This window comes from Argiope bruennichi, chromosome 1, assembly GCF_947563725.1.
Source record: "Argiope bruennichi chromosome 1, qqArgBrue1.1, whole genome shotgun sequence".
In the NCBI taxonomy this organism is placed as follows: Eukaryota; Metazoa; Arthropoda; class Arachnida; order Araneae; family Araneidae; genus Argiope; species Argiope bruennichi.
In genome coordinates, this window is record NC_079151.1 from 82,227,591 (window position 1) to 82,244,878 (window position 17,288).

Here is a 17,288-nt window from a genome sequence, read left to right on the forward strand (position 1 = left end):
TTAGAACACTCTAAAATGGTCCCTTAATTATTTATCAAATGTTGCGTTCTTATAATTTTCCTATCACTAGATGAATAAATAATTTATATGGATGGTACTATTTGAAAAAAAAAATTGTGATTTGAAAATCAAGATTTCGATGCAATGTAACTATGAGATTAAAAAAAACTGCAAAAAAAAAATGATTGAGGGATCAAAAAGAAGAGCGATCAAAAAGTGAGCGTTATGAAGAAATATATAATTTTATAAGTTATTTTGCATTTCCTTGTCATATGTGAATATAGTATCACCTAATATTTGAATAATTTTTCATTGAAGTCTCCGTTAACACTTTCATTACTGAACTGGTCCAACCGGTCATGAAATTCCATCCTGGCAGATGGGTTTCTGATTCAAACGAGTAGTATACGATATAAAAAAAACTTCTCTTCAAGTGTGTCCTCACTTTGAATCTTGAAATTCTCGTTTGAAACAGAAACTGGCCTACCCTGATTGAATTTGAATGGCGGATTGGGTCAGGTCATTAGTGAAATGGTTTAAACTAAGTCTGTAAATCAATTTAATTCTATCTCCGTTTTGTAATGCATAGTGTCAAATAATATTAAAATTGACATTGGCATGAATTTTTATGATACAAATTCGTAAAAGATTGTTAACGGAAGGTGATCTTCTGCAACTCAAAAAATTATTAGAGAATTTAAAAAAATACATTTTAGTTTTTAAGCTGATCAGCAGTGATGTGAGCAAATTCCATGTAATATTATGAAATATGTAATGCAATAATTACATCAAAAAGTTTTAGTTAAAGTTATAAAAAAGTACATGTAAATAAAATTTGTAGTAATAAAAGAGTTCGTTAAAATGTTAATATGATATATTATTTCTTATCTGTTTTTACAATTGTAGAGTGAGCTATATTTTAAAGCTATTTGGGAAAAGAAGTTACATTTTAAAGTTCAGTCTGAAATAAGAAAATTTTCGATTATCCGAGGTGATCACTGTTTCATTTAGATCATATGGTAGGAATTTTATTTTATTCCTATTAGTTAAAGGTATTATAACATATCTCTGTGTTGTTGTTCCCGATTTTGTATGACATAATATATTGTGATGATATCGTAACCATATTGTAACAAAATTTTATGAAATTAGAAATATTATTTTCCCAATTTAAATAAATGAAATATGATGAAATGTAAAAGAAAAGTTAAAAGTACTTTTAATAAATAATAGCAGTTTTCTATTTAATACAAAACTTTAGATCCTGTTTTAAACAACATCACAGCAGCAAAAAAGAGGCAAACCTTTAAGAAAATTTACTATTTATAAAATAAGTTTCAAATAATACATAATTTAATAGGATATCTACTTTATTACTATTTGCGCAAGGTATTGTACAATATATTTAAGATATTTTCCATATTCTGAATGTCCTGACATATGAAGAAAGGATCACAAAAATATTTCTAATAATATTTTAAGCTACTAACAATATTATGTTCCCAGCGTGAACAAATGAAATGCAATAATATGTAAAAAAAAGAATAAAGACATTTTTAAATCAATGATATAAGTTTTCTATTTAGCCCTAAACTTAGGCCTACTACTGTAAGCAGATGAGAGGCCGCAGAGAAAAATGACATTCTATTAAAGAAACTTATCATTCAATAAAAATTCAAAACGTTGGTTTTTTAAACGCTTTTATTATAAAACCCAACTATGGTAATTGTTGCAAACAAAAATAAGCATTATTATTGCACATATTTAACTATTTCATTTTAAGAAAGTAAAATTTCAATTAAAATGATTACTTTCTAAAAATGCAAAATACGAATTTCTTAAAGTACTGATATACTGATGCTTTTGAACTGGATACTTTTGGCAAGTATGTTTTAATTTTTATATTATTACTAATAAAATAAAAACTCTTTGAAACAATCAATCGTTTCAAAGACACCTTTAGTCAGAAACACCTTCACTTTTATTTAAATCCAGAGAAAAATTGTATTAACACAAAAATGTTTGTGAGTGAATATTTGATACAAGGATTTGAACCACTACTTAATCCTAGGGAGAATCAGTTAATAAATTCAAATCTTCACGTTTTAATTTTATGATTGAAATGAAAATAAAAATTTCAATTTCCCTATACTCAAAAACTAGGCGTAATTCCTGGTTCTTATATGTGAAACCACATTCAAAACCCATCAAAAGAACTTCAGTGATATCCGTGCTTTACGTGCTTAAAAGGTTTAGTGAAATGATTGATGATACCCTTAATGCGTTATCATGTTAATATGGAGAAAATTTCAATATTTTTGATGCAATAGTCCGACAGGAATAACTGACGACTGACCTTTGGATTTTGATTGATTGTAAGATAAATTATTACCTCGTATTTTACTCTCTGAATGATATAAACCCTCTCTTCAATTTTATGTTTTCATCTTTTATTATTTGTATTTTAAATAAAAACTTTTTTAAATATAAACTCTTCAAATGACATTAAAATAAAAAAATAAATTCAACATTTCATAAAAATATAGAGTTGTATATTTCGCCCTATCATCTTCCTGAATTTTAAGAAATTTTAAAAGTTATTTGAGTTCCTCATTTAAGTTATTTTCGACTTTATTGTATCAGCCAATTATAAAATGTTTCTAATTTTAGAGCTTTCAAAGATAAATCAATCAAACGGTTATAAAGTATAAAATTTACCCATGAATAGAGGAATGCAAAATTTTTTATTCCAAAGAATTTGATAAGCTTCCTAAAAGGAGCATAATTGAAGATTTTGGATAATTGACTTTATCCTTTGTATTACTCTTAATTATTTGTACAGTTTATATTCGAAGATAAATATTTAAAGTCAAGTGGAATTAAAGAAAATTTCTAATCAAAACTTCAATACACGTAATTTCCATTGATTTATATGGTGTTATTAGATATAATAGATTATTAGTTCTTTGTCTATTCACATCTATTCACAGAATTTTCAAAAGGTTGTAATAGTTAAATTTCAATCTTCTGAAACTTTTCTTGCAGAAAAGCCTCAAAATTCTATAGAATTATAAGTTTTAATAAAGTTAATAATAATGAGATATTTCTAATAATATGAGTATTATTATTATATTTTTAACAAATAATTAATTATTTGCTCTATAAAATAGTGATTTTTTGATATTCTTATATATATATATCATTATAAATTCGTAATACATTATAGCATTGCAACTTGCACTCTTGCACTATAACATTATATTAGTAATTTTTGACATTCTCCATAATGCTGCGATTTGGATATCGCGCATTGTTTTAATGTATGCGCAATGTATACTATACAGTATACACTACTATAATACTACAAGTGCATACTGTTGCACGTAACACAGTGATAGCATCACCTATTTTAAACGTTTTAAGAGAGAATTTTGAGTATTTAAAATTCATTAATAACGTTATCTGTGATATTGGATGGAATAACTGAGAAGTGACTTCAACGTTTCTGAGTGAAATAAGGGTAAGCAAAAACATTTAGTTCTAAAGTATTAACTGTTTCATTATTAATATATATGCTAATATTTTAAAGGGTTTTGAAAATGTTTTTAAAATGCAAACACTGTTCATTTCTCCAAAGTGAAAATCTGTCTTTCCTGGAAGTCACGCTTAAATTGGTTTTGCTTTTAAATGCTCTGTCAAACATCATATCGCAAATGTCTGCCTGCATACTAAGATTTTACTCAGAAAAAAAACTTGAAACAAAATGCAGCTTTTAAAGGAATTTAAATTAGGATTTCATTAAATGCCATTACAAAGAGTAAATCGAAATTATGATTGACTGAATTTTAGAAATCAGATTCTTTCGAACTGAAGGAGAAACCAAGCCTTACATTTTGTAAATTTTTTATAATGGTTTATTTTTAATGTCAGCTGTGGTAGTAAAATAAACTGGAGAATTGAATCACACATTTAGCAATTATTTTTTGAAGAAAATACTACAATTTGCTTTGTTTTTGAGAAAGTTACCTTAATTTCCAGTTACAATAAAAAAATTCATTTCGAAACTTCTGTTATTTTGCCAATTCTTCTTGTTATCACAGCATTCCATTTGTTAGCTTTTTTCAGGAACAGTCATTTAAAATCATATTTACAAAATTACCATTTGGTAATTTCACTTACAAATGTTTTCGATTTTACATGCCTGGTGCCTACTTTTCCATTCTGTGAAGTTTTAGAGAACACCGATAGATTGGAGTAATTGTAAGACTCTTTTTATTTTAAATCACGATTGAATTGAGTTTAAAACTTTAATAAAAAAAAAAGCCCACGCTTTAACCCCAAGTCCGTAAATTCGTCGTTAATTTCAAATTTTTGTGATAAAATGAAATTTTCTTATATTTTAAATATCTGCCATTTACTCTTATTTTTTTTTAATGTTGTTATTTTTTTTTAAAAAAATTGAAGAATCTACAATTTAAATCTTGTTAGTTTGATTTCTTAAACTTTTCTTAATAAATGTAAAATACGAAAATTTATTTTATAAAAAACACACAACATACCTATATATATTAATTACTAAGACATTTTTTTCATTTTTATATAACAGAAAAAATATGTGAATCAAATATTTGAATTCATTATAATATTGAATTAAATTTAGACAACATCAGTATTTTTTGAGACCTTTCAAAAATAATAAAGATTTGCGTTTATCACTAATCAAGAAAGTCATTTTCCTTTTTTCCTACATACAAACAAAATTAATTATTCCTAAGCATTATGGAAATAATTGAAAATGTTAAAGGTTAGATAGGATAAAATTAAATAATCGAAAGTTACTTATTGTTGATTATTATTGTTTCTTAACCCAAACATTATACATATCATTTTCTTTATGACAACTTTAATAGTAATTTTGAATTGAATTCATTTATGATATAATTTAATTTTTTTTTTAATTTTAAGTTTTGAAAAACTTTAAACAATACAAAATATTGTTGATGACACTTATTTTTATCATTTATGATAACAATTATCTTTATTTCAAACTATGCAATCTTCATGTTTTATTTATCTGTGATTTGAAGATTTACTTTCTACTCACCTTTTTCAGGTCTATGAGGCTCTTAAAGGTATCCCTGGTCTGCGGGTTTATCTAAAAGAAGAAATACCAGATCATTATCATATAAAACACAACAGATTAGTTTTACCACTTCTCTTGGTGGCTTCCAAAAACTACTACATTAGGGGAGTAAGTTCAACAAATTATTAAATTTTTCAAAATAGAAGATTAATTATTTTAATGAGATTTGCAATTACAATTTAAATGATGATGATAAAATCATAAGTGCTTATTCAGTTTAATTAATCATAAGAGACAATATGATTTGCTGCAATTCCATTTATTCAGGTTAAATTGCTTAAAATTTACAATATTACATATTTTTCATTCAAAAGAATCAAAGAAAAATTCGTGTCGTTCTGATATTATTCCTCATTTTAATCACTTGTCTTGTATTCCCAGCTGGACATTCCGGGAAAAAGCATCCCAACAGGGTCATCTATATCACTTGGCTCCCATGGGTACGATCCATACGAAGTGCCGGACATGAGGGGAATATTCTTTGCTAGAGGACCAGGTATATTCTCATTTATTTTTAACAATTCATTGGGTTCTAGTTAGTTTACAATTTTATTATATAAAAGAAGTCAAATGCTCAAAAAAGCGACTAGTGCTGTATTATATACAAAGTTAAATCAATACGGTTGAAATGCAGTCCTAATGTTGATCAACAAAATTATATTTTCTATAAATTTCATACTACATTTGATTCATTTCTAAAATTGACTTTTTTATCACTCAAGCGTTAATATAATTTTACATAATTCATTTTCGAAGCTTTGTAATTATTGATTTTAATATTTTCGTTTTAGTAAAGCCAAAACATTTCCTATCAATGATTTCTGTGATTTATTATTTTAGTGTCTTTCTTTCTTTTGCGGAATTTTTTTTTTCCGAAATTCAATTTTCCCTTCCTTCGGTAATCTATATACGGAATTTTATTTCATTTCAGTTTTAGCTATAAATGTCTTGAAGCAGGAAATTTATTTTATCACCACTTAGTGTATATTATTATAAATAATCAAACTGCGAATTTCTGCTTGGTCAAAATATAGTTTTATAAAATTTTAAATATAGGTCTTTCCAGAAGGAAATTATACCCTTAAAGAAGCATTGAGCTGTAGCATTTTTATCCCTTTGTATATAAATAGTTAGAGAAAAAATCAGATTCTAAAAATTTGAATATAAATTTGAAATCTAATTTATATATTTAGAGAAAGTATTTCATCAAGTTATTAAAAGCTAACGAATTTTGAATTATATAAACCTCAAGAACAACTGAAATAAAATATAAGCTTGTATTAACGAGGCGGTATTACCAGTTCAGATCATTTATTCCCGTTTAGCATAATCTTTCTTTATGAAAGTGAAATTTGAAAATTTATATAAATATAAATAACTATTACATGTTGAGAATACAGATTTATATATTAATAACAGATTATAAAATATTAAAGAACTTCAATACTCTATTGAAAAAGATCATTAAAATATATAGATATAACACGCTCCCTGAATATTTGAATATATTAGATAGAAGTCTTATATTTAAACAAAAAATAATTAGAAAGATCCTTGATCATTAATATTGTATATTAATGATCTTTTCCTTTAAACTTAATTTAGGCATGCATTTCCTTTACGTTTTGAAGTATCCTCAGAAAACATAGTCTTTTGATGAAATGATTTTATTCACCGCAGCTACCTAAAATACATTTTTTAATCTTTGTAGAAAGTGTTTAAACAAAAGAGTACGTATTAAAATATTTTTACTTTCTTTCATAAATAAATTATTAGCTGACCAGAAACCGTTTTGTGACAAGGCAAAAGAGTAAATTTATGACATCATTGAATTTCCGGACAGCATAATCAAGTACTAGATCAAATTAAAATTCCATTATCTGATTTTTAAACATATTTTCAACTTATTAGTTAGTTAATTTTTATATTAATTATTATTCATTTTATGATTTTTAGGTCTCAGAAAAAACTACATCTCTTCCCCTCTTCAAATGGTGGATATTTATGGCATTTTATGTGAACTCTTAGGCATTCAACCATTACCTAATAATGGTACAAAAAATATAACAAAAGGAATCGTTGCTCTTCCATACTCTTCTGCTAACAGACTTGTGCATTCCAGCAAGCAAAACACAATTTTAATATGTGCGACTTTATATACATTACTTCTTAGACATCTCTTGTTTCTAACGTGACAGAACACGAAAATAGCCTTTTATACGATAGTTTTATTGAATATTCATCATATATTGTTATATTTATATGTAAATATTGCTACATTCATAAATTTCAGAAATATTTGTAAAATTCTGTTGAGTAATTCTTTTTTTTATTTTTTTTTTATTTAAAAAACTCATGAAAGTTATAACGATTGAATAACCAAAAAAATTAATGACTTGCCAAATATGTTTTTAACACTATAATGACGATTTGGTCTGTGTCAGATGATCAGAAGTTTATCAATTAAAGGTAAAGATAGAGCTTTATGGCTAAAATTTTGAGCAAGCTACTATTGCTTATGCGTTTACATTTTTGAACATGCGCCCTCCTCAACAAATTCATATATCACATAATCATTTTCATAAATTCGGATTACTTTTATAGAAAGATGCTGTCAAAATTTTAAGAAAGGAAAGGGAAAATATTTTGAAATCTAGTATTGAATATCTATTAACTACCTGCAAACTCTTATATATTAAAACATATTTCATTAATTAATAATCCCATTAGTTCCAACAAGGGCAAATCCAAAACAAACAAAAAATAATCATATTAATTCTAAATGATAAAAGAGAATAAAGGTTTGCTCCATAATTATAAATAATAAAGAATCCAGATATGCTTCAGTAAAGAATTGTTGAAGTGCTTAAAGATTTACACAAATAAAAACGTTACCTTAAAACTTTAATAAAAATAAAATTAAATAAACAATCCATACAAAAACAAGCATACCTTTGAGGTATCTCAGTTCAAAAAACCGTTCTTTTGATTTGAACTTTAGCCATCGTTCTAATGCGTCATGTCTCAAATTTACATTATATCTCAATTTTATCTCATTTTTATCTCTCAAATTTTTATTATATCAGTATAAAACACTTTAATTCTATGAAAAAATTACAAATACTCCACAAACAACTCAAATGTTTCATGGATTCCTGGTTAAATTAGTAGGAAAACATCTTCATGAAATAAAAGGCGTCTCTAATAAGACAGTAGATAAAATAAACTATTAAAGAATTAAAAAGAAGTCAAAATCGTTAGCACAAGTAAATAGAAACTACACGCGTATATTATATAAAATATGCTTATTTGAGAGAAATAATATTTTCTACCCAAACCATGAATCAGGCGTGCATAAACTATAGTCACCGCGAAGCCAAAGCATCCGTAATAAACTGAACAATAATAATCAGGCACTTAACAACCTTTTAAGAGAGGAGATTCGACCCCCATGTCATTTTACCATACAGGGAGGAAGTGGGAAATAAATATAACACTTGAATCATTGTATCCCCATATTTCAGGTATACCTCGCAATTTATGGCAAAAACAATGTATTTATATATCCCTACAGATATTAAAACACCAATAACAAATAAAATTCTTCACCCTTTGCTTTCCTCAATAGAACAAGTGCCGCGATAAAATATTATTTGATGAAACAATGAAAATGGTTTTAATTCCCGATCAACAAAATAATACATTGTTGAAAATTAGACAAAAAAATATCTTTTTTTAAAAAAATGTCAATATCAGAAAAAAATATTCCGATTATTAAATTGATATTATTTAGACCATAATTTATAGAATTTTGAAATGTTGTGAAAGTTATTTTTGTGCAATAAAATTTTCAAAAGTTATATGTGAAAAGCCCCGCAATTTATCTTATTTTCTTATTAAGTAAAAATCCAGCTAAAATTTTCGAAAAAAAAAAATCTCCTGAATGCACACATTTTAACATACGAAAGTTTATATGCAGCAAATATGGTTACTCTTTGTTAAACGGTACGGTCTAGAGAGTGCCAACATACACTTGCACATACACACATTTCTTCTTTATTATTAGTAGAGATGCAACCAGTATGGAAGAGAAGGTGAAATCGTATACAATCAGAAAGATTTCATAACGTGTTAGGATAGATATATTTATAAATGTCAGAAAATACATAAGGATATTAAATTATTTAAGAAAATTAAAATGTTATTCATTTAAACATTATTCAAATTAGTATCTCATTCCACTCTGCTCTGTTTAATAGCAGTTTTGCATAACCCTTTAAAGGCCACCTTACATATAAACGGTTTTATATTATTTTTGTAATAATTTTAATGTATTTTCAAGGATTATGCTAGAACTCTTTATATTCTTGTACCAAGAGTCAAAAGGATATTTTCACGAATGGAACGAGAAAGGAATATTCTGATAATGTAAGTAGTTAAAGTAATACATTCTTCTTTTAATTGGGATTTCTTTCAGTAGCAAGATATAATTAATATCCTGGGCTTTCTAATTCTTTTTTTTTATTTGATTCGTTTTTACTAAGTCTGTGAGCACTTTCCACTTTTTGATGGTTTGCAGTAGTAAAAAGTAATGCTCAAATCCCTTGACATTCAGATGAATAAGGCACGTCAAACGTAGGCCATGAAACTGCTTTTACTTTTTGCAGTGTCAGAAGTTTAAGACAGAAACATATATTTTTATGTTGACAGCTCGGAGAATTACATGTCAGCTGCAGAGGCATCCTGAAAAAAAAAGAAAGCAATTCAGAATTGTGAAAAGTAGTTACGTTGTTTATTTTTCACAAGTATCAGAATAAGTTTCTTCAAATTTAGTTCATAACTCTTTTTTTTAAAGAAATTTATGATTAACATCGGAGTTAGATATTTATCTTTGAATGAATTAATGTTCCTCATCTTAAATCTAAAGCTATTTTAATTAAAATGTCCATTTATCTTTGAAGCACATGCCTGCACGCAGCTTTAATATTCCTCGAAAGAATACAATAAATACAAGGGTGTCTTCAGCACCCAACGGTTCTCTCCTGTATTACTAATTTTATTAATTTAGTCATATCAATCAATTTTTATGCATTAAATCTTCAACAGTAAAAAATGTGCTATTTTAAATTATACGTGCATAATAAGATACAACATTATGTGTATTTATTAATACTAACAAAATCATGAAATCTTTTCGAGGATAAAATTAGTGAGAGTTGTCCAATTATCCAACACTGGGGTTCTGTTAAAGATATATTTTTGTCATGTCTTTCGAAATTGGTATGTTTGGGTATCAAACACTGACGGTATATCTGGAGAAGATGTCTGTTTCCATACAATATAAAGACAGGGGAAATCAACATTGCGTTTGGAGCTGGGAAATTCAGTAAAATGTGTAGTGAAGCAATATTTTCGAGATTCCTATAAAAATGGAGTTTAGTTGCAGCAATTGACCATTGATAACACATCTAAAGGTCATGAACTTCCATTTCAGTGTTTCGTGCTGAGAGACTAGCTTTTTTGATTGAAGAGTTTTTAAATATTAAAAGATTGTTTTGAATAAACAAACAATCTTTCAAAATTAAAATCACTATTCCACTAAATCTGAATCAGGATGTTAAGAAATTAATCAAGACAGAAACTATAGTTATAAATTTACATGAAATAAGAGTGGATTCTGATTTTTTCAAATGAATGAACAAGTCACACAAAATAAAAGCAAAAGAGCTGCTAACAATAGCAAGATAATGGCTAATAACCGGTAAAAATTTTAAACAGTAAAGTAATCAGTTTCCTCAAATTTAAAAATTAGTTCATGTCAAATGAAAGGAAATATTCCATTAGTTTAAGTGGACCGTTTAAACAAATAGAAAAAGAAAAAGTTTTTTAATGCTTCACCATGGTAATGAAGCAGTCATTTTGACGAAAATGTTCTTTGGATAAAATGTAATGCTGCATAATTGTTTGCAAACTATCTTTGATCAAAAGGCAAGAAAAGTTTTTTCTGACATTTCTAACTCCACAAATTTAGCTCTAAAGTTTTGGCATAAAAATTAAATGTGTTATCATTGATGTTAAACGAATCAGAATTTGTAGTAACAATGAATGCATTATTCTTAATCCAGAATATAAAGACAGTGACTTATACTAATTATTGTTAAAGAATAATATCACCCAGTTTTCATTTCTTAATCTAAAGATATTTCAACTTACCTAAAGACATGAAAAATATCCTAAAAGAAAATTATAAACTTTCATCATCCAAAATGAAAAAAATACATCCAGTAAAACGGAATAATATCTGAGAAAACAGAATAATAAGCAATGGAATTTTAAATAATTTTAAATTGGGGAATTCAAGCATTAATTTTTATTATTACTCACAACATTGAAATATGTGCATTTTCCAACTATAACTATTTGCTTACGTATGATAGTCGTTTATGTAAATACTATTTGACGTGCCCATCATTGGTAGAGATTAAAGTCATTTCGTTTTTAGGATTTTTAAAGCAAAAATATGAAAATTTTCTAAGACAATTATTGATTGAATTGTCCAAAGAGTAAAACAGAGAAAATATTTTTAATTTCTTATTAACTGATTATTTAATTAATTTTTGTACTTTTAATAGCATTATAATAGATTAACTGTGTTATATAAGACAAAATTTTCATTTTTTTATATAACAAGTGTGTAAATTTTTATTGTTTAGAAAGAAATGTAAATCGTACAAGTATATCCACAAAGTGTTCTATTTATAGTAAAATAAGACCTAGGAACTCAAATTATGTCAACAATAGTTTGCATTATCTTCTGAGCAATTCTTATCTTTTTTTCTTAATTTCTACTATTAGTAAATAATGATATGATGATGATGATGTTGTGCACGCATTACAATGGAAAAGGGGTGCAGTAGCTTCTGAGACTTAAAGACTCCTGAGCACCCGAGGGCAAAAGTCTGACTTCTAGCTCATACGCAGATGATACTCACACACTGGCTTGCACAACCACTTTTTACAGGGGGGCTCTTTTACATACCTCACAGATAGAACACAGGGTGAAGAACAACTATGCTCGAACCAGGGAACACCCAGATCATGGGGAAGACGCGCTACCCCTAGGCTAGGACGTCGAAAAATAATGATATACACAAAAAAATAGCACAAAATAAATAAAGATTTTTTTTTTCACTTTTCACATTTATGAAATACTGGTTTCTATATTCGAACAGTGTTGACGTTAAATAGCTCATGGGTGTCTTTGCATATACCATTTTTATAAATGTATTAAGATAAATGGCATTTACAATTATGAATTGAATCCACATCTTCTGAAACATAGATTTAAACTCTCTCACCCTTGTTAATGCTTTTTTTTTGTTTTAGTTTAGTTTAGTTTTATAGCCACAACAGACAAAAAATTAATTCAATAATTTAGGAATCATCGATATTTCTACAAAAATAATTTAATGAATAATTAAAAAACACATCATTTATAGAAGAATGAAATTCATTAATATATAGTAATCAAATTTCAAATAGGTACCATTTGAAAGTAAGCGATTTCGCGCATCCCACAGTATCAATTATTCTACATTCATGAACATATAACGAATTAATATTTTTTTAATAAATTGTCTAATAATATTGAATAGAAAACAAAATTTAAAAAAAATACACATAACTAAATTCTTGGCATTATTCTAAGCAACACAAATATATAAATACCTTTCTTCTGGACTATTTTCTTGATTCAAAGTAAATAAAGGTATTGTCGTAGTTTGAAATTTTTAGAAAATACAGTAAGTGAAAAAAGATTCCGCTTCATTTACTCTAACTGGAAAGCTAGAAAAATGTCATTAAAAACATCTTCGCTTATTTATTCTGACACTGTTCAACGGTGATTGAAACAAATGTAGTGGAATAATGCGAAAGCTAAAGAATTTTTTTTTATTTATTTATGACAATGATACAAACGTATTGCTTTACTCTTATATTCTTTTTCTTTCGATGAAAAGACAGAAATAAATGAGATTTGACACGAAAAACGATATTTTTTTTCATCCAACAGCGCCATTTGACACTTAAAGTTATGTAATATTTTTTTATCGCGTATTAAATAACCATGAAGACAATAGACATTCAAAAGAGAAGGTAAATTTTTTTGAAGACTAAATTGCTTTCTTTCAAATGTTGCTATGTTTTCAGAAAATAAATTTAAATTAACTGTATTTTTCTGTATTGAATTTTAAATTTATTCCAGTCACACAAATTTATTCTAAAAATAAGTTGTTTCTCAGCTTAAAAGTTTTAAAGCAATCACTTTATTTATATCTTTGAACAATAAAGATGTCATAAGCCTTGAAGAAATGGAGCAAAATTTTGCACGCATATTTCTTAACATCTAGTAATATTAAATGCACTAACTAAAACTAATCACTCTTCTGAGTGTAGAAAGATGGGAGTAAAACAATTTAATATTTTTCGATATAAATTCTTGACATTAAATACACAAAAATCACTGTTCTGAGATTAAAATCTAGTATTTCAGTAACATACATTTTACTTCCGAGAGACTATTTTGACACAGTTCATAAGATTTCAATTTTTTCATTTATACATTAAGCCTATTTTACTATGTAATGTGCGCTTTTGCCAATGTTAAAGTAATTTTTTTTCACTCGAAAATTTTTACGTTACATTTTAATTTGTGATTTCTGATATATATACCATTAAATACTATCTTCAGATTGTCTTAGTTTTGTTTCAAATTTTTGGTGTATCATTTGGCATATGATATAGCTCTTTTACGTTAATTTTTTAGGCTTGAGCAGAATAAATAAGATTTTGTTTCCGTTGATAAGTTTCTCAATTCGATATCATATATATTTATAATTGGTTAATGAATCCTTTCTTCTGACAAAACTAAAATTTTTGTTATTTCTTTTAATTTTGTATTATTTAAAATTTTGGAACTTTATTTTCAGTTAACCAATAGTGTCACGTCATCAGAGCTGAAATTTCAAATACTTTATTTTAACATCTGATTAAAAAAAAATTTAATATCATATCTCTTAAAGCGTGAATGTTGGTTATAAATTATGCTTGAAATTAAAAATATTTTCTGGAAATAAATTATTATTTCCAAGTGCAGTACTGTACGAAGATTATTTACTTATGTGTATCTGAATTTTGTAATTATTTAAATTCTGTTTTTAATAGCAGTTAATCTTAAAAATGTGTATATTCGTCATTGCATCAAGTACTAAATCAAACAATTATAATCTGAAATCAAGTAACTTTTAATTTATCATCTCTTAAAATTGTTTGAAGCTTAAAATTTAATTCCTTGAAGTTGCCAGTATTAGCTTATAATCTTTTTTTTATTTTTCCCCCTATCAAATACATGTTTCACGTTCTAAAGCGGCTGCTCCAAGTCAGATTTGCATATGTGTGTCACACTATAAGACAAGCGTGTCGTTTATCCGAAATCCTTAATATTAATTAATTACTAATATTAGTAGGGTTTAGTGTTTAAATACTTCAGAAGTTGAACATAAGATTTCGAAAGATCATGAAAGAAATGAAACATATATATTAATAACAATACAACAAATAAATGTAGGTACAATCGCCGGTTCAGTGGCTAGTATCAGTATAAACTGATGATAGAGCAATAATTCTTAAAAATTAATTCGAAAATGGAAATAGTCGCAAAGAATATCATATTCAAATAAAATATAATGAATCGCTATGATAAAATGAAGGGAGTATCAATTTTGGAAAGTCAGTGGAAATGTTTAAATATATCAAATTTATTTTAAAAATAATTTAGTATATGTTAGATTTTTAAAAAAAATCTAAACTTCCATAATAATATAATATCAGTTATAACTTTATATCAGTTTTATGTCCTTATTATACATAACAAATAAAACTTAAATCTACATTGGTATTTTTTTTTACCTGCACAAGGCAAATAAAATATTCAAAGACCATTTCGAAAATAAATTTGAATCAGCATTAGAAATTTAAGTCCCACTAAGCGTACAAGTTATATTTAAGTTCTGAAGCTTAAGTGAATCAAATAAATCATATCACGTCTAGATGGCTATTTTTCAATTTTAACTATGCATTGAAGTATATGACATTGATTAATGTATTCATTCTAATTACATACAAAACTAGATTATTTTACCTTTCTGCCTCTGTGTTTGATTCATCAGGAGATAAACAAGGCATGAAGATTAAAAGATATTTTAAATGTTACTATATCACCATGAAACATTTTGATATCATGTATATCAATATCGAATTAATGAATAGTTCGTAGCTGACCCGATTGTTAACTAAATTAACTGAACCTGAAATATTTAAATTAAATTAAAAATCTATAAAGTGATTAGTGTTATTATATGGCTTTTCAAAAAAAATTATCTCCCTTATTATATCAATCTAATATGTAGAATTCATGCTATTTATTTCTTGTGATTTTTTCCTTTTTAAAATATTAAATGGTAACTCTATAAGATAAAATAATTAATACTCTTTTATAAGAACTCGAATCGTTCTCGTTTATCCAAATATATTTTTATCCATTTTTAATTGTAAACGTTAAAGTTCTAAAAAAAGCATTTATTTCACAAATGCAGTAGAAGTTTTCTACTTTAATTTTTTTAAACTTCATTCGGTATCGGATGCTTTTTCTCACCCTAATATATAATTAAACACAATGTAACAAAAGCTGCAAAATGAATAAAAATGTATGTTACGAGTCTGGTAAGTTCAATTATTACAAATCCCTTTAATTTCATTAGAGATGGAAATTAAGCAAAATGTAATATTCTCTCTTCAAATGTGCAAACTGAAAATAGTAAATCCCTTTGTAATATTTGTAGTTTAAATGTATTAATGAGTAAACAAGGGAAGGAAATTAATTTAAAATATATTAACGAATCTTAAAATTTCTGCATATAGTTTTAGAAATTAAAATAAGAAACATCGTGAAATGAGTTAAACATGATGAAAATAAAACCCGATTCGAAAAGGAAAAAGATGTACCTATTTGCCTCTTATTCTAAAACAAATTTTAATGTTTTAATCATTAGATTCTCAGAGGCGTTTAGTTCTTTGCATTAATTTATTTTAGAATTCAAAACAAAATTTCTTAATTGTTATCATTCTGCAGGAAAAATTAAAACACTTTCCTCTTTCATGGGGCTCATATTTATTTTCTTTAATATACATTTATGTGCTTACCAGCAAATACTTTAATGTTTTTTTCTGCACATTTGGTGTTGATTTATGTTATATATGGTATTTCAAAAAAGTTGAGCAATGTTTATTTTATCAAACATTGTTCCTTGATGACTACTTCCAGTTACAATTACTCATTATATAAGAAAAGCAATTATATGAATACATTTTACACGTTGTAGAGGTTTACAACAAAATTTTAAGCAATTCATTTTTATTTGGCCATCATATTATAAAAGTCGCCCTTTTAGATGAACTTGGGGAGCAAGAGTTGTTCTCAAAGAATGAAAAAACACATAATTGCTTAATAGCTTCAGTTTAACGGGGTCCTTTTACTTATATGAAGCCCTAAAAAGAAGTGTTTTCATATTATTTTTTTATAATGCAATAATAGTAAAATACAAATACACCAAATAGTTAAATCTTCGTTCATGATTTCTCATTGTTTATTGACAATATTTTTCTTTAAAAAATAATATTTACGATATATTCAAACAATAATTTTACATATTCTAGTGCCCTGAATTATTTATAATTTATTTATAAATTTTATATGATTTTATGTTTTTATACTTTATTATTTTCTATTCTTTTCGCCTTGATGAATTGCTAATAAATAGAGAAAAAATGTTTTATTCAATGTAATCATTTGTTTAACTACAAAGCTTCTAACAACTCAACAGAGTTTTCACAAATTTGCTGAAGAAATTATTTTTAAATTGAAGAAGAGAAAATGACATCTTTGCTGAAAAATATAAATGAATATCTTTTAAAAAGTTATAATTTTGTTAGTTCCAATATTGTGTTTCTGTAAAATTATTTTTAAAGCAATATTTTTTTTATTATTTTTTACATTGAAACGAGTATTCATATGAATTATGTGCGAGAA

General features: G+C 26.2%; 1 protein-coding gene across 1 annotated transcript in view; it reads left to right on the top strand.

The window, feature by feature from the left end:
* LOC129979010 (glycerophosphocholine cholinephosphodiesterase ENPP6-like) overlaps positions 1-7,361 on the top strand; it is a 132,332-nt gene extending 124,971 nt beyond the window's left edge. Inside the window, exons 6-8 of the mRNA XM_056090679.1 lie at positions 5,114-5,251; positions 5,525-5,639; positions 7,100-7,361. Of these exons, the coding sequence (XP_055946654.1) occupies positions 5,114-5,251; positions 5,525-5,639; positions 7,100-7,338 (492 nt within the window). The 3' untranslated portion in view covers positions 7,339-7,361. The remainder of the gene's footprint in view (positions 1-5,113; positions 5,252-5,524; positions 5,640-7,099) is intronic.
* The last annotated feature ends 9,927 nt before the right edge of the window (positions 7,362-17,288 follow it).